A 26645-nucleotide genomic window follows, 5' to 3' on the forward strand; every position below is an offset into this window, starting at 1 on the left:
CGCCCCCAACTAGGGTCCTGGCCCGCATCCCAGGCATGTGCCCTGACTGAGTTTCAAGCTGTTGAGCCTTTGGTTTGCAGGCCGGCACTCAATCCACTGAGCAACACGAGTCAGAGCTAGTTCCCCCTTTTGTAACTGAGAAAATAGGTCACTTTGAAAGTAAGATTAAGTGGGTGTTTTGTACCCATCTCAGGAGACCAACATCACAGGATCCTAAAGCTAACAAATAAAAAGAGTTGCAGATAGTAGACTTCTGCTTCCGGGAAGCTGGGGCAGACAGACTTTTCCCATTCCCCTACTAAGTACTATTAAAACCCCTGGACATTCCATGTGAAACAAATTCAGGAAGACTGCAAGATGAAGAGAAGGGAGCCCACTTAGGGGCCTCAGGCCTGAGGAGCCACAGGTAGCGAGCTCTCTGAGGTTTCTTTTTGCTTCTTATATCCCATTCTTAGAGCTGGAGAAGCTGCAGCTTGGAATTGCCAATGGATGCAGGCTATGAAAGTCCAAAAACCCTGCTCTCTCTAGACAAAGGACCTGGAAAGGGGCAACCTTGCTAGATAGAAAACGTTTAGACAGGAACTTCTCTACTCAAGCCAGACACCACAGAAAACATTGTGGCTCCCACCTCTACTCCACCAGCAAAGACTGAGTGAGGAGCCTGCATTCCCAACACTGGCAGGTTTGTGTAATGGGGCACCCCAAACCCCTGGGTGCCCCACTGCTGTAAGTGGGATTATGTGGTGATCCTATATTTCTATATTGTATTTATGGGTTGGAAGACTCAACATAGTAGAAGGTATCAATTCTCCTCAAATTAATATACAAATTTAATGTAATTCCTTCTGTATTTTGCTTTGGGCAGTGATCACAGATATATACATGTATACAAATACACTGAGCTATAAGATTTGTGTACTTTATTTTTTGTACACTGTACACACACACACACCACACACACACTCTGAGCATTCTAAGTCCCATGCATTACTTTGTCCCCAAAATTATGTCTCAGAAATGTAGTGTTGAAAGGATCTTTCCTTCCAGTGGTCTAATAGCCTTTGGATTAATGCTTGCTATAAGATGATGATGATAATTTATTATAAATTGCGGTGGTCATGTGACCCACTCTGGGGTCTGAGACCACGCTTGCATGCTGCTGCACTGGGTTAACACCAACCTTACATTTCTGTCCCTTCAGAGCCCATCGTGCCATCGGTGACCCTGGGACTTAGAGGCACCACCTCAGGGATAGTAAGCAACCCATGGCCTGACTTAGGATCTCAGGGCAAATGTCCTTCCACGGCTGTTTTAACTTCAGGATTTCAGCAAACAGATGAAAAATGAATCCTGTTCTCCAAATCCCCCAGGGCAAGGTGATTCCCACATTGGGTTGGGTCAGGTAGGGGTGATCTTCACAGGGGCAGGATCTTTGGTTTGCTCATAACACTGCTGCTTGAACCTAAGTACTTCATTGTCTTCCCTCCATCTGGACAAGGTTAATATTAGGGGGCAACAGCCCTTCCTCTGCTCCGATTCTACATCCACCAAGAAACAGGGTACCTCAGATGCTTTAACCAGGACAGGGTGTAGACCCACTGTAAACAACTGGCATTCTGGTTTATACACCTGTGTCTGGGCTCTGTGAACCAGTCTGGCTGGTTCACAGATTCTCATTCCAGGATATTCTCCTCTGCAGGCCCCCCTCCCTGACCCACAGGGGCCAATCCTTCAGTCTCTCCCTCAGTGATCTCTTTTTGATTCAATAATGACCAATTTAAATAAAAGTCCTAACACAAAAATCAGGCAAATATGTTTAATTTTTAAAATAACTGATGGCAAAATAAAATATTTACATCACATCATACTGTGTAAACATGTAAGGTCTCTGTACAAAAAAATATACATGCAAAATAATGTAAAAATTTAACTGAAATGATAAAAGAAACAATACACAAATAAAAGTTGTGAGGTTACGAATACACATCCAGTTTTGAATCCAATTTCTCTTAAAAAGTTTCTGTACAATTTTACAAGAAACAAATAAAACCCAACAAAAGAATAAATAAAATACACCAGAAGCTGCAAATCTTAACTACGCCACTTTATGGCTCAAGACCCAGGTGTCTGGCTGGCTTGGGAAGCAGCTGTCCTCTGTTTTAGTGTATTTCACACAACAAAGATAAAAAGACATCCAGAAAAATTCAAGCGTGCCCAGAAACCCAGCGTCTTTCGCAGAAGGCCTCCCCACACCAGCGTTAATTCTGCCACAGTGACTCAGACAAGGGACGCCAGCCTCAAGGCTGCTAGTGCTTAATTGGCTTTTATTTCTTACCAAAAGCTCAAAGTCCAGCCAATTTTTATACAGAAAGTTGAACGTCAAAAAGTCTAAAAAGTAGTAAATGTCCAGACTGATTTTGGGAAAAAAAAATAATACTTTGGCATTCTGAATAATAGCATAATAAATTTTAAAACATTACCCTATTATCCAGTTTTATATTCAGAGTATGAAATCACTTTTTACAGTCCTCAAAACTGACAAATGTCACGAAGAGTTGAATCCCCTTGAACGGATGGCACAGGGCTACAACCCCCCACCCCTGCCCCACCCCCAACACACGCACAAAACCATAAAGCTCACCATACGAAGTATGTGCTTTTTCTATATATTTATTACAGGTACAACAGAGGTCTTCATAAATAGTTGCATAAAATGTTAAAGCCACAACATTGCACATGGTATGAAATAAAACAAAAACAAAACAAAACAAAAAAACAAAACCCAATGAGTGCTTTTACAGTATTTTCATTTGACTGTATACTGCTCAACAATCTGATTGACGGCTTGGGGTGGGGGCAGTAGGGCAGGGCCCAACCTGATGTCCTCAGTGGGTGGGCAGAACCCTCTGACCCCCAAAGGAAGCCCGAGGCAGAGGGCAGGGAGTGGGAGAAAAGGCAGGTGGGAAAAGGACAGACTGAAGGCAGGACCAGTCTTATATACAAGTAAGGCCTACATTTCATCAGAGCAAAACAATTCATTCTATTTTTATGCAAAAGTTTGAGGTTGAATGCACGCTTCAGAAGCCTAGTCTGGCACCCCAGAGAGACGCATCCAGACTAGACAGCTGGAAAAGCTCAGAGCCAGGCGGATGCCGAGCCCTGGACCAGGTTGCGGGGATGGCCGCCGCGAGGGTGAGTCTTCCCCAGAGGTGTCTAGTATCTCTGTTTTGTTCATTAACACCAGTGGTTGAATATAGGCATTTCGTTTCCTTGAATAAGTCTTGGAAAATGATAAATTTGCAAAATTCTATTCGTGTTCGTTTAAAAAAAGTTTCTTTTTATTTTTTTTGCAGAAACCTGAATAAAAGACTGTGATACAGCAACGCTGTCTCCGCTCTCAGAGTGCAAGAGAAGGTCCTCCACCGCAGCACGGCTGGCGGCCGCGCCCCGAGCGCTCCGAGCACGCTCGGGAGAGCAAGTTTCACACGATGCACATACGGCAGCTGAGCAGTTACGTTGGTGTGTGTCTCTCTTCAAAATTCAAATTAACAGCTGATTGGCAGGTGAAAGAGAATGAGAAAGAACTTCAAGATATGTCAAACCCTAGGCAGAAGCCGGCTCTGTAAGAAGTTTTTAATGCTACGAATCGGTCGAACATCGTTCTGGTGTTTGCGCCGCTCAATGAAGGAAGTCAGTCTGGACGTGTCGAGGACGCCCGCGCCTTTGCCGTTGCCGTGGCCTGCCTGCAGCCACTGCTCCTGCAGGGCCAGTGCAGCCGAGGGACGCCTGGCAGGGTCCTCTTGTAGGAGGAAACACACGAAATCCTTGGCCTTCTGGCTTACTCCTTTAAAGTAGTCATCTGGGAAGCTAAAGTCTAGTCGGCAAATGTTCAGGCAGGTCTCTTCCACGCTGTCGTCCAGGAAGGGGGACACGCCACTAAGAAGTACATACGTGAGCACTCCAACACTCCATGTATCCGAGGTCAGGGAGACCGGGTTCCCGAGGATGATCTCGGGGGCTGCAAATTCGGGGTTCCCCAGTAACTGGTGGATGTAGTAGGTCGTGTTGAGTTGGACAGCATCTCCAAAGTCAGCCACTTTAATTGTTGGCTTGGCTGAGCTCTGATCCACCAGGATGTTTTCGGGCTGGAACACAGGATAAAGCAACGGTCATTCTCGCCAACTCTAGTCTTAAGCTCAAGCGTGATGCTCACCAGGAACCTGTGAGGTCGACTGGAACAAACTGTTCACGTGCAAAACGGGATGAAACCCTTAGCACACAGGCCCACTGAAGGAGAGAAAAGCAGCGACGCAGAGGCGTGGCTGCCCCAGTTCAGCTCAGACTAGCGCTCTGGAGGTTAGTGTGGAGCGGCGTGTTACCCGTGCCAGTTCCTGAAGCTGGGCATTCATTTTCCCTCCCAGTACCGACAGCAACACCTGCCCTTCCTTTCACCATCCCCACTGAAGCAGCCCCATACCAGCCCAGCAAGACCCCCAGGACTTTCGGAAATCTCACGATATGTGTGAAGATCTCATACCACTGAAAGCAAACTCTTAAAAACAGAGTTTGGGAATCAGTGTTCCCATCTCCCACCTCCTTGTATTTGTCCCCAGTCCCCCTGAAGGTACATGGCTTGGATTCAGAGGACAAGTGGAGAGTGGACCCTTCCACACTGTGGCTGAGCTGTGGTCACACACGCTGCTGTCCCAGGGCCCCCCCGCTCACCTTTAGGTCCAGGTGTGCTATCCGGCAGTTGTGAAGGTATCGGATGGCTTCCAGAACCTCCCCCAGATACGCCCTGATCTTCCCTTCGGTGAGGTTTCCCCATCGCACCACACAGTCCAAGAGACGCCCCTGGTCAGCCCTGCAGAGATGGGAACGGGCACCACTGTCATCATGGTGCTGGTTCATGTTAAAGACCTTTCTGGCCTCACATGAAACAACCGCACTGTCTCCGGGCCTCGCTGTTCATGCTCTGTTGGCCTTTGAATATTCTATTCCACTTGAAGGCACGTCTGCACCAAGAGGGAGATTTCTTGTTACCATCACTGTGGAGATGCATGTTGGGGACAGGGCAGTTCAACCCTTAGAGGGAACCAGAGGCTCCATTTAAACCTCGTGCCTTAGCTCTGTCACCTATAGAGTGGGTGACAGGCTGCACAGATGACAGAAGTGGAGACAGATAATAAGGCCATACAGAAGTGCTGCACGCTGGTCTCCAAAGCCTTCCTACTGTGAATTTACTTTTAATGTTAAAAGAACACATACACACAACAAAAATAATAATAATAAATAAAAACACTTATACACAGCTGCCCATATACTGGGGACTAAATCCCTTTTATCAATTCACTCAATTTTCTGAGAAGAGTGTTTTATTTCTCCATTTTATGGATGAGGAAACTGAGGCACAGAGAAGGTATGTAACTTTCCCAAGGTCACACAGCTCATAAGTGAAGGCTGGAATTGCAATGAGGTGGTCTGGACCCAACCTTTTTGAACATTGATCTATGATTCCCTCTTTGTTTGCAAAACAGAAACTCATAGGAAGATTAGCCACTTGTCAGTAATGAGGAGTAATCAAGGAGAACTTTAATAGTAATTAGTTATGAAATAAATCCTATTAACACTATGATGAGGCCAAACCATTTAATTTCCCAAGTGAAAAGAAATGATGGCTGAATGCACTGAAACTTCAAAAGCAGAAACAGAGGCTTTGTGGATTTTTGATGAGGTCTCCAGGACAGTTAAATATGCACCCCGGGGAAGGTGGGTACTTCTCAGTCATTAAGCTTCTAGAGCCGGGAAGGACCCAGCCGGGTACTGAGGGCCCACAGGGGCCAGGTCTCTGCTTGGACATCATTTTAGCCCCACAACAACTGTCCTAAGTAGCTGAGATTTTAAAGGATGCCCAGGCCCCGTATCCATGGATGTACCCTCTGCCCACCATGATCAGCCTGTTGGAGGGCCTGCCATCCACCCTGCTGCCACCTGACAGGTTTGCTATTCCAGAGAGAGGCTGCACGGGCCCCAGGGCCACGTTCCAGCAGAGGTTTTAGCTGCGCATCCCCGGGAGGGCAGACCCTCCTGACACCGCCCCCCCCCCCCCCCCCCAGGCCTGCTGGTGCTGCTCAGCCCTGTGGCAGCCTTGCCCTCTGAAGATAGTGGGGCAGAGGCACTTAGAAATTCCTTAAAAAAAAAAAAAAAAGAAAGAAACAGAATATTAACACCCCCTAAAAAGGAGAGCTAGGAATTTAAACAAAGCTAAATCTGAGATGTTTCATGGAATGAGACCAGAATGTCCTAAGGACAGGGCTTCCCAACAGTGGCCTCACCATCTCTGATGGCTGGGGCTGGAGGACTCCGTTGCAGGGCATCCTGTGCCCGCAGGATGTGGGAAGCATCCCTCTAAGATGCCACGAGAACCCCCACCCTGAGCTGTGACACCAAAAAGTCTCCAGACACTGGCAAATGTCCCCTATGGGACAAACTGCCCCCAGCTGAGGACCACTGCTTTTGGATCACAGGTGCTCCGTACATGCTTTCTTTTTAAATGTTTGAACCACTTAATGAGATGGCCCACACAGTCCAGTGAGGACCTCGGGGACCAGCGGGGCTGCTCTGGTTGAAGGCCACCGCCTTCCCCCAAGGGCAACCTTTCTGGGGGCAGGATTTTCCCACCCTGACTTAGAATCATCTTTCCGTGGTGTGGGCAGGAGCTGAGGGGCAGGACTGGCCCTGGGGCTGAGTTTAATGCCTGAAGCGTCAGACAGAGCCCACCTCTTCCAAGGCCTGGAATTCTCAGGGCCTTTGGGGACCAGGGAACATCCCCAGATTGCCTGAGACCGAGCAGGAGCCTGGGTGGTGAAGAAGCTGGGCTTGCTGCACCCTTGTGGGACAGCACACACCTAAAGTCCGTTCCTCTTTCTACATTTCCTGGGAAGTTGTAAAACTGTGCTCTGATAGTAGACATACTTTTTAGAAGTTCTGTGAATCCTAAAATCCCGATTTCTACCTGAAACAATGATAAAACACTTGACGTTGAGGCTGACAGTTACAAAGAGAGGAGGAAAGTCTGGGTGTACGCACATTTCCAGAACCAGGACGTAGCTGGTGGGGGTCTCGAAGGTGTCAAGGAGGCCAACCAGGAGCGGGTGCTGGACATTCTGCAGGACGCCGAGCTCGTGGGTGACCTGGTCACGCTTCATCAACTTCTTGTTCACAAACTTGGTGGCCACTGCTCGTTTGGTTCCCTTCTGATCGCATTTCTTAACGACAGAGAACCTGCCCCTGGAAAACAGATTGAGAGCAATTTTCAGGACTCTGAGAGTAGCGGGGAGAAGAGCGGGTTAACCTTCATGGCTGGATGCCTCCTGAGCCTGCTGCCCGAGCCTGTCCGCAGGCCCACGACGGCCCGAGGAAGCCCGCCTGTGTCCGCGCCCCTCAACCCTGTGACTGTCTCTCCTCCTCCTCCGCTCACCCTGGGTCTGGAGAGGCCACATGACTGCCCAAGTTCTGAATGTGACAGAAGTGACATTGTGAGATGGACTGGGCAGATTCTACCTCTGCCGTCACGGAGAACTTTCCCCGTCCTGTGAAGCAGCTCAGGAGGGGCTACTTGGTTCCCCCTCTACCCCTGCAATTTTTGAGCAGGAGTGTCTCCTGCTAACCTGCCTTTGTAGGATGCATATGCGGGCAGGTCACTCATCTCTAGTTCACGGTCTTTGGAGCAGCCCCCCAGGAATCATGCAGAGAAGCCTCGGCTGTACCTTGCTGTGATCTGGACAACAGGATCCTGGACCTTAAGCCTGAGCCTGCTGCCATAATGGGATTTGGGGGAGGTGAGGTGGGGTGCGAAATGTGAGGAACAGACTGTGGTAGGTTAAGATGGCCACACTCCTTTACTAGTCCTCCCACAGTGTGTGTGTGCATGCGTGTGTGTGGAGTCTCTCTTTCCTCCCTGGAATCTGGGCTGGCTGGGGGCTGGTTCTGACCCACAGCATCTGGAGGGACAGTGGCTGCTGATTTCTGAGGCTGGGCCTCCAAGAGGCCTTGCAGCTTCCGCTATTGCTCTCTTAGAATGCTTCTTCCACCGCCCCCACATGAGGAAGCCCCAGGGCCTGTGTCCCAGTGAGGCCACAGACGTGTGGGTGAGGCCGAGGAGAGACCAACACAACAACTGCCGATCAATAACGTGACGCAGGATGTGATGAACCCCCGTGGCTCTGAGGTTGCCCTGTGCAGCAATGGCAACTGACAGCCACCCACCCAGTATGGCCACTGGAGTTTAAGAGGCTGCTGCTGGGGGGAAGCTTTTTAGAAGGGACAAGCTCAGCTGTCATGCTTCTGACCTCCTTCTTGCCACACAGCACAGGATGCGAGATGTGGATGCATGCTGTGTGGGAGGACAGTCAGAAGGGGCCCAGGTGCCTGAGGCTACTGCCTGAGGCCTGGCTGCCCCTCCCTGTTGAAGCCTCCTCTTAGTCTGCGCTGGGGTCCCCTGCTATCTGTCTACAGCTCTATGTGCAGCTGGAGCCGGTGGGGCATATCCAGCCTTTCTCAACCTGGACTCCACGGGAGAAGAACTCCTACAAGGAAGGTGCTAGTGATTCCTCCCTGAGCTGCCCCAAGGCTGGACATGGCTGGTACTCCCCTGGGTGCAGAGCGGGAGCCCCTCCACTACATTCATGGATTGCTCCTGGCACTGGAGCCTACTAGTCATCTCTTGGAACCTGAGCTGAAAATGTCTCTGCTTTCCTCAACATTTAGTACTGAATGGTGATTACAGGTTACATTGCAAATGCAATACCTGTAACTCCCACCTGCTGGCAAACACACCGTTGACCTTCACTGTCTACCCTTGCAGCCAGTTATGTCTCACACGCTGTCTCTCGAAAGGGGCCCCGGATCATACCTGCCAAGCTCAGCCACTTCGCTGTAGAAAGAGTCAAAGTTGTCTTTCCAGGTCACCATGATTCCATCACTCCCTGGACCTGCAAGAAGAGCAGCACCTGCCCTGAGCTTGGTTTATGCGGCACATCTCGGGGAACAAGTCCGCAGACCTGCGCTGTCCCACATGGCAGATACACGTGGCCGCTGAGCATCCGCGGCTCACTGCAAGGAAGACGTGCTGCACGTGGAACATGAGCACTGCACACTGGGTCTCAGTGTGAAGGAAGATTGACTTCATGTGATAGAAATAAACACACTTCCTCTTCCATGATTTTCCCACTGCCTCTCCATGTGGCAGTGTATCTCCCTAACCCCCCTTAGCTTTCACTTGTGGTTTATTTATTTTTAAAAAGTCACCTGTAGAATTTCTGTGATATCTTTTAAAAATTAGAACATCAGTGATTCTTTACTATCAAATTCAAGACTTTCTTTCTTGTGCCATGATCCCACAAAATCAGAACACTTCCTTTCTTTGACTTAATGAGGTTAAAATATTTAGGATTAAGATAGTGTGGGATAAAAGTTCTCAGACAATTCTGTTTATTGTCTACACAAAGGGCGCTCTTGACTCAATTCACATTTTAATTTGGACTTTTATTTTCGATCTTGGAAGTGGTTTCTGATACCTGGTGCAGCTACAGATCAACGAGAAATCGCAGCAGCCCCTACCACACAGCTGGCCATGAATAAAATGGCAGTAGGAGATCAATCAGTAAGTGTTGATACTGTGCATCTCCATGTGTTGAGTGAAACTACAGGAAAATTTAAAAGGCATATGACGTGGGTTCTGCCTTCAGTAGTTCACGGTGTAGTGGAGGAGAAAGAACGAGGCCTCGCCAGGCAATGGAGAGAGCAAGGGCTCAGACCAGAGACTCGGATCCCACTGAAGTCGTGTTGAGCTCATAGAGAAGGGACAAGAGGACGCACCCACTAGAAGGGTCTTTGTTAGGGTCTGGGACAGGCACAGAGCCTGCATAAGCCTCAACCACACTCCCTCCTCTCCTTCCTTCCTTTTCACTCGTATTCCATGAGACCAACTTAGATTAGATTCTCTTAGAGCTAATGCGTCAAATGAAGAACTAGATCAAAGAGAAACTGGATACAAGGATGTTTTTGATAACTCAGAGCACAGAACTCACCTTGCACTAACCTACAGGCTCAAGTGCCCAGTGGCCATGGTCAGAGGTCTGACCTTGTGAGAGGTGCTCAGAGCCAACCACCTCAGGACATCTCAGAGACTGTGGCCTGCTACTTGCAGCTCTTATTGGAAGGCCCACAGGAACTTACTGCCCTATTTTTCTAGCTACGTTGTGGTTGTAGTAGTTTGGACTTGAGATTCCAGCCCAGGAGGGAAGCTTACCTAGAACCCTCAGACTGGCTGAACACGAGGCTGAACCCATGTCGTTCACAGCAATGCACGTGTAGATGCCATCGTCCTCTGTGGTCACGCTGACAATCTTCAGCATGGCCTCTCCTAAGTCACTGCCGCACAGATGAGGACAGACCTTGCGTCAGAAAGGCTCAGCGCCCCCTACCCCCGCAGCTGGCCGCCCCCAACCTCTCTCCTTCACGGTCACAGGAAAATAGGGGCTCGAGGACCGATGAGGAATTTCAAGTGGAGTTTTAATTTTAGTTGCACACTCAAATGACAGACCATTCCCTCATGGGAAGCATCCCAGGGCGAAAGGTGACCATGGGACTCAATGACGTCTGTCATAGTGAAGTTAGCCTGCGAAACCAACCCACGAGTGAGTCTCCCTCACCTGTAAGAGATGCTGTAGTGGCCATCGTTGTTCAAGGTGTTGTGTTCAGGGCCCTTCCAGGTGATCGAGGCCTTCGGGCGTCCACAAACTCGACATCTGAGAACAACGGTCTCCCCTGCCTCACACGTGACCTCACTCAAGGGAATGACGAATTCTGGGGGAACTACACAGGAAAGGAGTCAGTACTGCTGGTCTTCTGGGCTCCCATCACACCCACCAATGCTCCCCGACAAACAAGTGGGACCTCAGGCACTGCCTGAGCCCAGAGTCACAGGAGCCCCATTTCCCTAGGTGACACTGGCGTGCTCTGAGACACGGTCCCTGGAACTACAACCTGTAAGACCAGAGGAAAAAGAAAGCAGCACTCACCGTCATAAATATAGTTGGGATTGAGAAGCTGTAAGGGAAAAAGCACACAAGTATTAACCAAAAAACGTGCCCTATTTTGAGACAGATTATTTTCATTCTAAGGCTACCATTATCATCGCAAAGTGAGCAAAAAGACGACTTGGTTTGCCTGGGTTTCATTCACAATCAACCACATTTTCACTCCTTTAAACACACTCGAAACTTCCTGTTTTAAGAATTTGGGTGAAGCCCTGGCTGCTGGGGCTCAGTGGATTGAGCGTCGGCCCGCGAGCCAAGTGTCACTGGTTTGATTCCCAGTCAGGGCACATTACTAGGTTGCATGTCAGGTCCCCCGTTGGGGGCGCGAGTGAAAGGCAACCACACAGTGATGTTTCTCTTCCTCTCTTTCTCCTTTCCCCTCTCTCTAAAAAAAATAAAAAAATAAAAATAAATAAATAAAAACAAAAACAAACAAATAAGTAAATAAATTATAAAAAAAAATAAAATCTTAAAAAAAAAAAGAATTTGGGTTAATTTAAAACACAAGAACGCTGCTTAATCTCAGAGACACCCATTTTCCTACTCCTTTGAGCCAAGGCGAGCTGTCCCTGGACCCCTTCATTTTGCAGGGCGGCCAGTGTCCTGATACAGGGTTGCTGGATTCCTATCAGGGAATGTTTTCTTTTTCTCTAGGCAAAACCCCCACAGGTTCAAGGCAACCTGATTATAAAGCGTAAAGCTGCTGGAGCCGGGCAATTCAATAGAGCCAATGAACCTGTGTGCCAGCATCTCGTCACTGCCCCCGTGACCTGAGGAGGGCACTGAAGGTCTGCGCCACAGCTGCTTTGCACTGTCTCCTTCCCAGAACCTAGTCTCAGCTTCTTCTGGGAACCTAACAGTGTTTTCTGAAAAGCCAGGCGTGCACCTGGTGAGGTGTCCACGTGGATAGCTGGTTCCTTAAAATACATACGTGTACCTGTGCCAGCCAGCACTGTCCCTGAGAGCCTTCTGCAGAGCTGGCAGGATCTGCTGGTAGGGCAGGGGAGATGGCACGGTGGGCAGCACATCACTGCCAAGCAAGACCGGGCCCCGGTCTGCAGTGCGCCATCCTCCACAATACCCTTGGGTCAGCGCCAGGCCCTCCCATACCCAGGGACCACATGAGTCCTGACACTGCTTCCGGGAGACACTTGTACTCACCTTCGCAGATACCTTGTTGCTGAGGCCTTCCCTTGATTTCCGATAACCGTTCTCTAACTTGCCTTCCCGTTTGCCATCTTTATCTTTTTTCTCAGATTTTTTCCTTAAACGGAGTGCTGTGTGCCAAGATGTTGACTTCCTAGGGGGCAATTAACACATTGTTAATATTCTGCTTTTGCAATGTCAGCAAATGATTCTGAAAGCGTTGGAGAAAAGTGGATTATTCACCTTCTGCAGATACAGTGCAGTGGAGAACCCTTCCTAACAGTGACCCCTGCTGAGAGCACTGTCCTGTGATTCTCAATAACCAGGAGATGTAACCAACACTTTCTTACATCAAATTTTAAGGATTAGAATACAAAGGTGCCTGTGATTATTAACTTTATGTATCAATCTGACTGGGCCACTGGATGCTCAGGAATTAGGTCAAAAATTATTCTGGTGTGGGTGAGAGGCCAGAGTCGAGCCCAGAGGCACAGCCTGGGCTGCAAACCCAGCAAAGGGCACAGCCAAGTTCCGAGAGGACCACGACCATCATTGGCGCCTTTGGGTCTGGGTTCCTGGGCTGAAGCCTTTGGAGACATCCAAAATCACAAAGTCCTGCAATGCTTCCCAGAAGCCATGTGGCTAGCCTTGACCACAGCCAGAGAGATTCAGCAAAGGGAAGTTTTTGAATCCAGCACCTGACTTTAGTGTTCTTCAAAATAAATGTTCAATGCAACAAAATTGTTCCAAGTTTCTTAACTGAACTAACCTTCCAGTAACTATAAGGTAAGATACTTCATATCTTTACCTGCAGCTTACAGAATGAGTATCTTCACTGATGTACGCCAGTAATGAGTCAGGGATCCTTGGGAGTCCCTATTGCTCCTACCCCCTAGACAACCAGGAACTAAAATACTGCCAGGGTCTTTCTAGTGGCTTGAAAAAGCTGTGTGTTGGCAAGTGCAAGTAATTAAAAGAACCTGTAGAACAAGTCTGAGAGACGGAAAGCCATCTCCCCTTTGCGGTTCCACACTGCTTGGAGAGGAACTTGAACTAATGGAGAAGAGCACTGCTTTCTTCCAATGACTTCCGCTCTCCCAGGGTCCCCTCCCCATATCTGACCCCCTGGCACTAACTTGAGGGTCCCGTCGGGGTTCTCCATGATGACTGTGCTGGTATGGCCTAGGACAAAGCCTGGAATCCAGCCCTCGGCTGCGGGGCACTGGTCAGTGGCGGCTCGGAACACCAGAAACATGTTCTGCTGATTGCTGGCCAGAATCTGAACGACCTCTCCTTGGTAGACATTGATCTCATCCTCCTTCACTGCCGTGTAATCGTGTGTCACCAACATGGTGGAGATGTTGCTACTGCTGCTACTTTCACTCTGCAGAGGGAGAGATGGAAAGAAAAGAGGCAGAGGGACCTGAAGTGAGGCTGGTGCCACGCACTCGCCTGTCAGGGTACCCCATGGCATGACGACGCAGGCATGGCTCACCAGACAGACACGGAGGACCCCACACTCTTTACTACTCTGTGCTTTCTCAAGAATTGAAAACCAGAGTGTACGTAATTTAGGAACAATTAAAAAAAAAAATCAGTGCAATGATGATAGTTTACATTTGGAAGCTTTTATTTCAGTCCCTTTATCTCAGCCCCATCTCCTGGCACCTTTGAAGGAACGGCTCAGGTCCTGTGTTTGTGCCATGCTGGGTTACACCTGTGTCACAGTAATGCTGCTGTGACTATTATGCTCATTCAAATGGTGTTATTGAATTAAGGAGCTGCAAACAGTAGCCCTTCAGCTCACTGACAGATTAGCTCATGGAGAAGCGCCCAAACCTGCCAGATAAAACATTCATTGAGAATGCATATGTCAGGATTCTGCCAAGTTGTTGGTATAATCATTTCTACCTCCCTTTCCCTTCCAAAAGAAGAATGCACAAAACCTAAAAAGTAAATCAACTACTATTCTGCTCTTAGGGATAGCTGCTCTGCCTCCTTCATGCGTCCCTTGGTGGATGGTCCTCTTATGAGCTTGCATGATGCAAGTGTCCCAAAGGCACTGTGGCCATGAGAACACATCACCACAGAAGACCTTTCACCACCACTGGCCCTGGGACTAAAGTGTCAAAAATAGACTCTTGCAAGTGAAAGCCTACACCACACTTATCCTGCAACCCCAGTGGGACCCAGTCTCTCTGGGACACTGCAGTGTCTTCAGTGCCCAGCACAGTGACTGAGGTGCAGCAGGTACTCAACACATGTTTAATAATGCAGTCAATGAGGCAAGACCACAAAAGTAAAACAAAGATCATTTCTAAGGCCACCTACCCGGGCCCACAAGCTGAGTGGTACTGGCTGGTGAGTAGAAGAAACACAAATGGCAGTATTCGTCCCAAGCTATCATTTACCAAGTGATCTATTTGTTCCAGAGGAGGAAGAAAATAAGGAGGAGGAGGAAGCTGAGAGCAATGGCTAATCCTGAACTACATCTTGCCTGATCCCCTCTATCAAGAGTCGGGACACAGGGAATGGCACCGGGGTCCCTGCTCCCGTTTGTTCTCAGAAGCTTCCACCAAGGATGCTGTCTTGATAGTCCTGGATCCCCAGGGATCTGATGATGCTAGTCTCTGCTGGGCTCTCAAACACCTGGGACAGGTCCTGGGTTGGTGTAGATGTGACTGTTAGACAACCCTGCCACATGTCTGTACCCCCAGGCTGCAGGGCTGGTATCAGGACATGCTGAAGCAGACGGCTGACCACTGTCAACAAGCCAGAGTGATGGGGATCTGTAGGCCAGCCTCTGCATTGAGACCCACAGTGATGTTTAAATTAAACATAGCAGAGAGCCAGGCTGTCACTCCTGTCTTTCTGAGGAGACTTGTGTGTTACTGCCCCTCGTGGAAGCCCATGCTATCTTTGTGGAGCTTTGGCCTCCGCACACTCATTTATACAGTCTTATCTTATTACCATGTGTTTTAGTATTCCGGCTTATACAGCAACACCCAATAGTTTTGAGATTACAAAGCCAAATTTGCTAGAAAACAAACACAAAGCAACTTCTGTGGCACAGCTGCTTTTGGTAACGTAGCATACAAGGCTTTGTCTCATAATTTGAGTATTTTTCCACCATCTTAATCGCTATTTGATGAATACTTCCTATGTACCAGGCTAAATAAGAGGACATCTAAAATCTATGGCATTTAATGCTCACAACCACCTAACCAGTGGGCAGGATCAGCAGCACTCCAGGGTGGGAGGTGAGGACCTGGCACGGCTTCCAGGCCTCTGAGAGAAAGACAGGGCTGCACCTGGAATGCTGCCCAGGTGGACATGTGCAGGGAGTTACGTGTCCACCTTTGGGGGCTGGCAGTCACTGTTGAAATTGATGCACATTCATTCTAATCCTGCTCTCTGTAACTTTCCAGAAGGTACCCATATAAAGGAGGAAGAAGAACCTGGGGTGTGGGTTGGGCACAGCTGCCTGGCTGTGACCGCAGACAGCTCCACAGAAGTGGTCAGGAGGGAGGAGACCACTGCCGACCGGCCAGGGGATAAGATGGCCCAAGAGGGTGGGATCAGGGCAGGGCGATGGTTACTTTTAACTGAGATACTCAAGAGTCCAGAGGCCAAATCCCCAACTGAGGCCTCTAGTGGTCTTCCCGGACCTCTAGGCATTTCTGTAAGTCATTCTGACTCATCAAAACCTCTGGCAATTTCCATGTTACCTGCCACATAATAAAGAGTGAGAAACAGAAATAAGAGGTAAATTTTGCAACCTAAAATTGCCAGATTGTGTGCCACATGTGACTGTGCCTTTGTCTCAGTGGACATCGTGGAAGGGAGCCAGATGGTGGCCATTATGCCATGTACGCTCACGGGCGGGCGCCCAGAGTCCATCAAGGGCTCCTGCGCTGGAACAGACTCTGAGTGCTCCTTGGGTGCTCAGGAAAAGTGTCCAGGTTAGAAGGAGCTCACTTGTTGCTTCCTGGATGATTCTGCAGGGGTCATAGCTGGGAGACAGGCCTGGCTGCTGGGCCCTTTGCACCTTCTCCTCTGGCTGGAGTCAAATTCTGATGTTCACCTGCATACCATCACCGCAGACCTAACTAACAATGGGGCCAAGCTGCTCTGCAAGACACGGCCAGGCGCCCACCCATGGAGACTGGCGACGGCCATTGTAGAGAATGTCTGCTCACCACTTGCTTCTGAGAATGAGACTCAGGGCAAATAAACGTACCAAGACCCACTGCCTAATTTCTTCCTCAATTAACTATAGAATTTAACAAAATACATAACGAAAGACAGGAGGAATGGATAAGGCCGAGTCGACCTGAACAAGGAATTAACAGAAGTCCAGAGGAGAGAGAGACATGCAAAAGCCAAACAATTTTTTTTTGATAAAGAGAGACACAGACCCTTTTAGGGAAATGTATTTAAAATTTTATAAAGCAATCAAACATACACTCATTAGAACAGTTGTATTCCCTCACGCATGCCTTCAGGAAGGTGTTACGTGTCAGACCATCTACTGTGGAGGAAAACAGTTGGGCAGGAGACTGAGGAGGCCACAAAACGGGGGGGAAAGCCCATCACCGCAACCCTTCTGCTTGAGATCCCAACTGAGTGACGGGCAAAATGAGGGTGCCAGTGTGCAGCGCCCCGCAGTCCGCACCGCGCCCCCTGCTGGACAGAATGCAGACTCGCTCCCGCTCCAGCCGCCGGGGCCTCTGCTCCCAGCCGCCGCCTCCAGAAGCCCTAAATTAGGCAGTCTCTCTCTTCCTGAGTGAAACTGTGGAGGGGGGGGGGGGGGGGCGGGGGGCAAATATTTCCACTGGAGAGATTCCTGCCCCCACCCCATATTGTCAACTCAGTTTGCTTTGAGTAGCTGTTGCAAGTTTTCTTGAGGGATTTTTTTTTCCAGCAGATGAGTCAAAAATGCTGCAAGGATAACTTAAGGCATAAAAGAGCACGACCAAGCGACGAGCAAAAAGCTTATCGAGGGCAGGTTTCAAACTAAGTAGGAGGTAGGCAGCAGGGACAGTGACTCCTCTAAAAACTGGGAGTGAGGAAGGCAGGGACAAGAAGAAAGTTCCAAGAGAGTCTGCTGGTCGGAAAACTGAAAGGACTTACAAGTGCTGCGTTCAGAAGGTTAATGATCGGCTTTCCCACATTAGGAGACACAAACAAAGCAAGGAGCGAGTTAGTAGAGATGAGAGCCGCGCTGTCCCCGGAGCAGGAGGGGTTAGGAGGCGCTCGTGTGTCGGCTCGGGCGGGGCCGTCCGGCCTGCAGACAGCGGACGCGCGCACAGAGCCACGCGGGTGTCTACGTGGTCAGCGCACGGAGAAGGCCGGACGAGCTGATTACGGCAGCGCGGCGCCGGGAGCCCGGAGTTAGTACGAGGAGAGCGGCAGCGGCGGGAGGTTTAGAGGAGCTGGCGGGACAGAGGCAGCGGGGCGGACGGGCGGAGGCTGCCAGGCGTTCTTACCCCATTGCTCTGGGCGGACTGCACGGACTGCTCGCTGGCCGAGGAGCACGTGCTCATGCGGTCCGTGTCCTTGCTGGGCGCCGCGTGGCGGTGCGCCTGCCGCTGGAGGGAGTCACTGTCTCCCGGGAAGGTGAACGAGCCCGGCCGGCTGGCGGGGGAGGCGGGGATGGAGCTCCAGAAGGAGCCCCCCTTCTGCAGGGGGCTGCTGGGGGCAAAGGGCTCCTTGCCCAAAGGAGAAGGGAACGTGGTGGAGAGAGGAGAGTTCAGCGGTGAGATAGCCCCGGGTCGGGGCTTTCCGAGTGGCAGGGCGCCCAGGCCACTCCGCGAGCGGTCCTCCTTGGCATTTCCATCCTGGCTGGCACCCGCCGGGTTCCCGGTGGACTTCCTGGGGCTCTCAATCACCTTCATCTTGGGGATCTGCTCCGCTTCTCTCTCGGGACCCTCAGACTGGCCGCTGGGGGGGTGCCTGCTGGGCTGGCCGGGGCCAGCCTCCAGGACGAGGCTGCTGCTGGGAGGAGGCAGTGAAGGGCCGGGAGTGGACGTACCTGACATCTTGTCTGCCTCTGCCTGGCTTGAGGCTGCAGAGGAGACCAGCACGGGGGAGTGGTGTCGGACAGGCTGGGGGATCCGGGAGGGTCTGCTTCTGCTGGAGCTGGGGAGGCCACTGCAGCTGCTGGGGCCACTGCTATGGTTGCTGCCGCCGCTGCCGCCGGGGGTCCCACCTCCACTGCCCCCGCCCCCGCTGCCCCCGCTGTGGTTCCTCTGATACTCGATTGGTGACGTCAAGGCTGTAAAACATGCAAGACAGTAGAAGAGAATCAGGGCAGTGAGGAAAATACCATCACGGGGCAATGCAAAAGGAACACGATGTAATCCAAAGCGAGTACGGACGTGAACTCCCACGGCCGCCCTAGTGTGACCCATCAGCTGCCTTCAAACCCAGACAGCCACCCATCCTGGATGCAGCAGACGGACGCCACCCAGCAGTCAAGGAAAAGGTCTTCAATGCCGCCATCCTGTCTATGAATGAGTTAAATGGACTAGATGGAGGGAAGTGAGCATGTGTGAGTGGGTGGGTGGGGAGGCAGGAGAAGGCCAAGGGAGCAGGAGGACAGAGTAAATGAAGACAAGGGCGAGGGAGGCGTTCACTGGCTGGGAGCAGCAAGCAGAGCCTTAGCATCCCCACCAAGTGGAAAGGAGTTGAATTGGCTGGCGGTCCTGGGAAAACTGCCAATGTCAACGGGAGGCCCGGCTTGGCCAGGGGAGACTCCATTGGGACTCCACAGGCACCAGTTGAATCCTGCGTGGGGGGAACGTTTAGCCCAGCTGCTGCAAAGAAAAGCCGGCTAGGAGTTGAGGAATCCCTTGGCCGCTAGGGAGGAGGCAGGGATTGCTGATTTAATCTGTTACATAACAACCTGCAGGAAACCTCAGGAGACACACCAAATAAGATAGATGGAAATGCTAACACAAATAAAGTGTAAAAACCTTTGAGACGTACAACAATCAGACGTAGCACCTTTCTGCCTGGGAGGCACCAGTCATGTGTGAGAAAGCACCCTGGTGCCAAATGACATTCCACACACTGTGTCGGCCATGGCCTCTCACAGGAATAAGGGGGAGAGAGGGGCAGGGACCCGCTCAGAGCTCCCGCTCCATTCCTGATCTTGTCCAATCCTCTGCTGCCGCTACTGCCCTACCTAGACTGAGGGTCCAGGCAACTGGAACAGCATGGCTGACTCCTGCTGGCGATTTGGAGGCAGTTCATTTTACTTTAAAGAAGATGGTAAAAGTCTAGAGATTCCCCAATAGTTACATGCTACAGCTTGGCATTTAATACGACACGTAAGAACAACATATTAAAAGAGATCTCACTGCATTTGCTCACAGTCACAGAGTGAAACGTTTTTCTACATGCATAGGAACTGCCGTCCCTAGACTATATACATCTAATTCAAACAGCTAATATAAAACATGACTGGTCTACAATCTGGACAGGAGCATGGAGATAATATCCAGGCAGCTCATAACCCTGTGACCCCAAAGGCCATAGGCTACCGTGCCCTTGTTTCTCACTGAGTGCCTGTGTTCCTGGCTCTTGAATGTCATGCAAGATGTAAAGGTGGTTTTATGGAGACAGAGAAATTACAATATCCCATTGGACAGGGGCACAGACACTGACCATGAACATGGAGAAAGGACGAAGGAAAGACGTTAAGTAAGCATTTTAATTTCTGACTGATTTCTTGAAGTTCTTCAATGATTACTAAATTAAAAGCAGAGCTGAAGTCAGCTGTGACAGAAAGAAGCGAGCAGTTTCAGGTCACAAGTAAAAGTTGAAATAATTATCTGCAATAGAAGGTCATTTGCTCCCCTAGAATCGCTCATGACACAGAAGCTGGGAAGGCAACAAATATCTTTGTTTTTTAACGGAACTGAGGGGTGTAGACGGGCAATGCAACCAAACACAAATTTCACAGCTGCACTCAAGAATGTCCCAGTTCCACCTACTGCCTCAGGTTTCCTTATGCATTGCTATTCCAGGACACTGCTCTGGAACACATACTGTGAGAGAAATCACGCGGGAGAGAATGAAACAGGACAGCAGTGAGGGGCGCATGTCTGAAAGTCAATAGTCTGCTTGGAATCCTGATTGTGCCATCGACAAGTTGTGGGGCTTTGGGCAAATTCCTAATCCCCTCCATGCCTCAGTTTCCTCACCTGTAAAATGGGAATGATAGGAGCATGTGCCACAAAGAATTGCTGTGAAGAGGGAATGAAGCAGTATATGGCCAGAACAGTGCCTGACACACAGCAGGGCTAAGACAGTCCTGTAATTATTATTCGCATGTGGTAGGAGAGAGCAGAATAGAAATGTGTATGTTAGGGAAAGAAGACACATGCCCAGTAACAGAGCACAAATTACCATTTAAAAAATTGCGCTGGTTTTCTAAAATTTGGTTGATTTCATGGATCCATGTTTGCCGGACATTTGGACTGGACGAATGCAAAATGAAGGTCTCCACCGCATCACCTGTCCTCGATGTCAGAGCAAATTTACAGGGATCATTTTCCACATTTTCCTCTAGGCAAAGGCAACTCACCTGAAAAATATTAAAGCATTATTCCCCATGGCCAAAAGGTGGGAGATGAATGTTGATGAACGAAATGTGGTCTATCCATACAATGAAATATATTCAGTCTTAAAAAGGATGGACATCCCTGGCCACCTAGCTCAGTTGGTTAGGGTGTTGTCCTGGTATGCCAAAGGGTTTTATCCCCAGTCAGGGCACATACAACAAACAATAAATGCTAAATAAGTGGAACAACAAAGTGATGTCCCCCCCCCATTTCCTCTATCTAAAATCAATAATCAAAAAATTTTTTTTGAAATTATCAAAAAGGAAGGGCACTTTGACACATGGATGAACCTTGAGGATATTAGGCTACATGGAAAAAGCCAGTCATAAAAAGACAAACAGTTATGATTCCACTTAGACTAGGTCCCTAGAGTAGTCAAATTCATAGAGACAGAAAGATGGTGGCTGCCCAGGGCTGGGTGAAGGTGGGATGGGGGGAGGGATTTAGTGCTTAATGAGCATGGAGTTCTCGTTTGCAAGATGAAGAGTCCTGGAGAGGGATGGTGGTGCTATGGTGGCACACCAGTGTGAATGCACTCAATGCCACTGAGCTATATATTTTAAAATGAGGCCTGGCTGGTGTGGCTCAGTGGATTGAGCATCAGCCTGAGGACCAAGTGTCACTGGTTCAATTCCCAGTCAGGGCACATAACTAGGTTGCACATCAGGCCCCCAGTTGGGGGCGCAAGTGAGAGGCAACCACACAGTGATGTTTCTCTCCCTCTCTCCTTTCCCCTCTCTCTAAAATTAAAACAAACAATTTTAAATAAATAAATAAAATGAGTAGGATGGTACATTTTACATTATGTGTATTTTACAATAAAAAAATAAAGCACATTTATTCCTACTGGTCAGGCGCAAAGTAAAGTTTATCCTATGTCAACATTGAAACCACACTTTGGTGCATGGAGAATACAGACAGTAGATGGGTGGAATGAATTTACACGTTCTGAAATGTCAATTATTTAATAAAGTATTGGGACATGTCATCATTAAAAAAGAGTCTGTCAGTGTGATGGGCACATGCATTAGCACATGAAAAAACATGCAAACATGCATCACCTTGATACTGTTCTTGAACAGGAATCCTGGCATGGAGAAGCCCTTTTTTTTATCGAGTGGCTCGCTGAAAATCACGATCTGCTCAAAGAGGAAAACCCGCCTCTCTTTGCAGCGAGGCAGAAGCCCTGCATCTTGGTCTGTGACCAAGAATGTATCCTGTAAGAGCAGCTTGCCCTGGGCAACAATTTTACCCTAAAACAAGGAGACGGGGGCAAAGGAAGAAGAGAAGAAAACATTGCGTTCTAAGTTAAGATATAGGAAGTTTTGTTTCCTTTAGAGTTTCTCCCACAAAATCATATCTATTTCTTCTGTGTTTCCTTTAGAGTTTCTCCCACAAAATCATATCTATTTCTTCTATTAATTTATAGAGCTTAAAACTTTTATTATCCTGAGTTCTTAGCCCCCAAAAGAACTGTTATCTAAGTAAAACTCTCCAACTTCTGTAGAAACCACTGCCTCAGTAACAATGACAGATGGGAAGTGGATCCAAGGGTCCAGGTCACTGAAGAACAGTGGTTCTGCAAGCACAGTCTCTGCTACCGCAGCGCCAGGATGCAGGGACAAGAACCTGCGTTTCAGAAGCTCTCTGGGAAGCTCTGTGCTTTCTTGAGAACCACTGCAGAAGAACTTTAAACCCAAATCTCTATCTAAACAGTTGGTAAGAAAAGTAAAAACTTCTTCCCTCTCCTTACTCAACAATCCAATATGAAAAAGTTGCTAGTTCTGAAATATCTTGAAGATACTAACAGATAATCTGTGGTATGAGTCATCCGGCAACCACAGCAAAGTTTGTTAGGCTAATGATGAACACAGGGACCCTGAGGTCAAGCTCTCGGGGTGACTGACAGAGAGAGCCCCCTGCTTCCCACTACCTGCCATGAAAGGAAACTGCTCTTACGGCAGTGGAGAACCCAGGGGACAGAGCAGAGTGCTGCCTGTTTCCACCACGAGGCGCTGGGCTTTGAGCAGAGGAAGGTCCCCAGAAAGCAAATCAAATGCACCAAAAAGGAGTTGAAAGAAAATATCAGTTTGAAGTAAAGTGAGAGAAGACAGAAAACCAAGCAAAAAAAAAGGATCTGTTTACGACACAAGCAGATAAATAATCCGGCACAGGGGATAGTGATGGAAGCCAGGGGGTAGTTTAAAGAAGGAAAGAGCATTACGTCAAATCCTTGCAGCCGCCCGACGTTCATCATGTCGTTGCACCGCTTTGGCACTATGCACATGACTTCCACGGCTCTCTGAGGGTGGGGACAAAGCAGCCAGCGGTCAACCCACAGTGACCCCTCCGAATTCAGTTCCTGCCGCTCCCGCCCTCCAGTGTGCAGAGGGACCTCCAGGTGGTGGAGAGGCCCACCATCTCCCACTGCAACAAGCCCTCCCGGGGACAGATCCCGCCGGGGACAGCAGGCTGATTCGGAGACATGTGGGGACAGCCTGGGAAAGACCTGGGGGGTGGGGGGGTGGGCCAACAGCGTGTAAGTACCTCTAGCTCTGACGTATCCAGGCTAGCTTTTTTGGAATACTTGAGGAAGTCCTGAAAGGGAAATGGAGAGGACATGAGCAGGTGATGTCACGGCAGCAGCTAACCTCTGATCACTCCTGACATGCCAGGCACCGGCTTAAGTGCTTCAATTCTGTTTTTTCATTTTTTTCCCTCCCAGTAATACAAGGAAAAGGTGGATTTCAAGCTGCAGCAAAGCAAAGTCAGGTAAAAACTATCTAAGCAGGTAGTGGCTCCTGTTTCGGTCAAAGACAAGTTCTTGGTCTCTCTTTATATCCAGTTTATATACAAAAAGAAATCTCAGTACATTTAAACTGTCACTTTTATCATGGAAAACAGTAACTATGCCTTTAGTTGTGCTGAGCCAACAGAGATGAGCAGGCAGTAATTAAAAATTTAATTTTATGTAAGGCTCCAAGAATACTAGAAAATATGTAAGGTCAACAGAAATGAAGAAAAAATCACTAATATTCAAAGGTCTGTGGTGGGAAAAAATGTTCACTTTAACTGACATTTTGATTCAGAACCTGATGTAAATGAAAAATTGAGAAAATGGTGTGAGGTGTCTTATTCAATTTTAAAAAACCTATTCTGAAATATTTAAAATCAGAAATACCAAGACTGCCTTACGTTTTTTTTTACAGAAAAGACTCCCCTCACATCTTATCTCACCAAACTCCTGACACCAGAATCTGCACCCAGCGAGTCCTTACCTTCAGTAACAGCTGGTACTTCATAATTCGCTGCACTGGTTTGATTAACAAATCTGTGAGTTGCAACCTATGGCCAAGGCGCTGCTTTAAGTCCTGTGATTTTAAAGAAGAAAGAAAGGTAGGTGTTGTCTTTTAAAGTGCAATTAGTTAGTCCTTACACTTCTCAGAAATGCTAACTCCACCAGAGTAAAAGTACTGAGAAGAGGCCACACTGCACAAAAATCAACTCATGGGTACTGTTTCTCAGAAAGTCCAAAGTTTACACGTTAGCCTCTTTTTAAGCTATTTTTCAAAACAGTCTTTGATGTTTGTTTAAAGAACTTCAATTGCCTTCTTTTATTCATTCACTTATTTTAGTTATAGGCTAAACATTTAGATCATGAATTATTCTGAATTTGTAATGAGCCTTAAGTTTAAAACTGATTAAAAAACAATAACCCTATTTCCACAATGACCCCAGTCTTCTAAATGCTAAGGGATAAGGGATACGATCACAGATTGAATTCATACTCGTTTCTCTGATTTATAGGAAAGAAACATAGGTTCAGAATTCTTATAATTGAGGCTAATATCCTGAATATTCCTGGGTAACAAATTAATACTTAACTATAACAAAAGATTTCAGAAACGCTTTGTTTCTATCTTAGATCTTACCTCAAAAAAGGTATCAATGTATTCTGAGACAATGTGCTCAGACTTTGGTTTATTTTGACAATAAACTATGTACATGTGCAACCTTCTCTCCTAGGAATGAAAAAGGCAAACAGATGGGTTAAAACAATTAGAAGTTCATTAGACTATAAGAGCACACATATTTTAGCACACTCAGAAAGGAAATTTTCTTAAAACAAAACTATATGGTTCAGACTCATGGCAGCACATCCCATATTCATGACAAAGATTGGCCCTCTTCTTCAAGGCTCCAAAAACAGACCTCCACTATCACTCCCTCGGATATATCAAACCCCTCACTAGCTGGCAAATACCAGACGTAGTAAAAGGACACGGTTCTGATACTAAAGGAAGAATTACTCCCACCCCTCAAACCCTGCCAGTGGTCCTAGGAAGTCTGGCTGTTTCTAATAGGGAAGAGAAGCTCTTTAGTTTCATATATGAAGGCAGGAGAATGCAGATAGTGAGCCATCCTTAATCTGGTGAACCTCCAAGTGGGGTATGCACACCCTTGGGGTCCTAGAGGTCTTTCAGGGGATCCATTAGTTCAAAACTATTTTCCAAGTAACACTAAGATGTCATCTGCCCTTTTCACTCTGCTACCACGTGCACTGATGTGCAAATCCAAGGGTGCATCTTAGCAAATGTTCATCACCACCGCACATTTGCAGTAAAAAAAATTCCAGTGTCACCTCAGAAAGTCCTTATGAAACAATAAAAATACATTTTATGAAAATTCCATCATGAAGTACGCATCTTTTTAACATTCTGTGACACACGGAGACCCTCCCACATGACAGCTGCCTCCAGGGAAAGCACGCGTGTGAGAGCTGCGAGCTGAGCCACCACATGTACTTGAATGCTGGACGCCAACTACAGTTACATTGTTGGACATGAACAAAAGGAGCTTGTTGTTTCAAGGCAAACAAAGAGCACTGCCTGGTAACTAACGATGACTCTGCCACTGTGAACTTGACAGTATTTAAGAGGACTTTTCTGAAGAGATGGGTGGTATTATTAATGAATCACAGTTTTGATATTGTGTAATAAAATGTCCAACATTGGAAGATTTGTCTCAATTGGCAAAGCAATTGGTGATCAATGCATGATGCCACGCTCTGGTGCAGGAGTGAGATAGCCTTCACTTGCAAGACAGTTCAATGGCTTTTAGTGTCACCAACCCGTTTTCAGGTTCCAGGCTGCCACTAACCTTTAAGAAATTATCATCAAGTCCCCCCACCTCCCTCCCCTCTGGCAACCATCAGTCTGTTGTTCTCTGTATTTAAGAGTCTGTTTCTGTTCATGTGTCGAGTTTTGGTGTAGTATCTAAGAAAACTATCTGTATTTATCTGAAAAGGCTATAGTCAGCCCTTTCCAACTACATGCCTGTGGGAGAATGGACTTTTTTTCATATATTTTAACTAAAAACCAGCACAATAGATTGAGTTCATAAGCAGGTAAGAAAAATCCATCTGTCTTCTATTAAGCTAGACAGTGTTTTTCAACCTTTTTCATCTCATAGCACACATAAATAAAGTACTAAAGTTCTGCACCACACCAAAAAATATCTATTTGCTGACATAATCAAAAAATAGGTATTGTTTTGATTTCCAAAAATAAAAAAAGTAATTACCCACCCTGGTTTCAGAGTGACTTAAAAAAAAAATCAGGTACCTACACTTGTATATAAAGATTTCTGGTACAAAAGAATTAACCAATCAGATGCAACCTTATTATGCAATGTAACTAGTCAGATGCAACTCTATTATATGATCTATGTATTTATGGTTCAACACAGGGCATTCACACCCAATGGC

General features: G+C 48.0%; 1 protein-coding gene across 1 annotated transcript in view; it reads right to left on the bottom strand.

Annotated features, from left to right (window-relative positions):
* Positions 1 to 1802: 1802 nt before the first annotated feature.
* TRIO (trio Rho guanine nucleotide exchange factor) overlaps positions 1803 to 26645 on the bottom strand; it is a 329457-nt gene continuing 304614 nt past the window's right edge. Inside the window, exons 42-57 of the mRNA XM_090276222.1 lie at positions 24811 to 24900; positions 24157 to 24249; positions 23426 to 23476; positions 23103 to 23180; positions 21940 to 22131; positions 20664 to 20841; positions 17738 to 18525; positions 13385 to 13632; positions 12264 to 12402; positions 11085 to 11112; positions 10716 to 10878; positions 10313 to 10434; positions 8915 to 8993; positions 7090 to 7290; positions 4726 to 4864; positions 1803 to 4145 (exon numbers count right to left, since the gene is read on the bottom strand). Of these exons, the coding sequence (XP_090132348.1) occupies positions 3597 to 4145; positions 4726 to 4864; positions 7090 to 7290; positions 8915 to 8993; positions 10313 to 10434; positions 10716 to 10878; positions 11085 to 11112; positions 12264 to 12402; positions 13385 to 13632; positions 17738 to 18525; positions 20664 to 20841; positions 21940 to 22131; positions 23103 to 23180; positions 23426 to 23476; positions 24157 to 24249; positions 24811 to 24900 (3138 nt within the window). The 3' untranslated portion in view covers positions 1803 to 3596. The remainder of the gene's footprint in view (positions 4146 to 4725; positions 4865 to 7089; positions 7291 to 8914; positions 8994 to 10312; positions 10435 to 10715; positions 10879 to 11084; positions 11113 to 12263; positions 12403 to 13384; positions 13633 to 17737; positions 18526 to 20663; positions 20842 to 21939; positions 22132 to 23102; positions 23181 to 23425; positions 23477 to 24156; positions 24250 to 24810; positions 24901 to 26645) is intronic.

This window comes from Furipterus horrens, unplaced genomic scaffold, assembly GCF_987537825.1.
Source record: "Furipterus horrens unplaced genomic scaffold, mFurHor1.1.pri manual_scaffold_5, whole genome shotgun sequence".
NCBI classification, from domain to species: Eukaryota; Metazoa; Chordata; class Mammalia; order Chiroptera; family Furipteridae; genus Furipterus; species Furipterus horrens.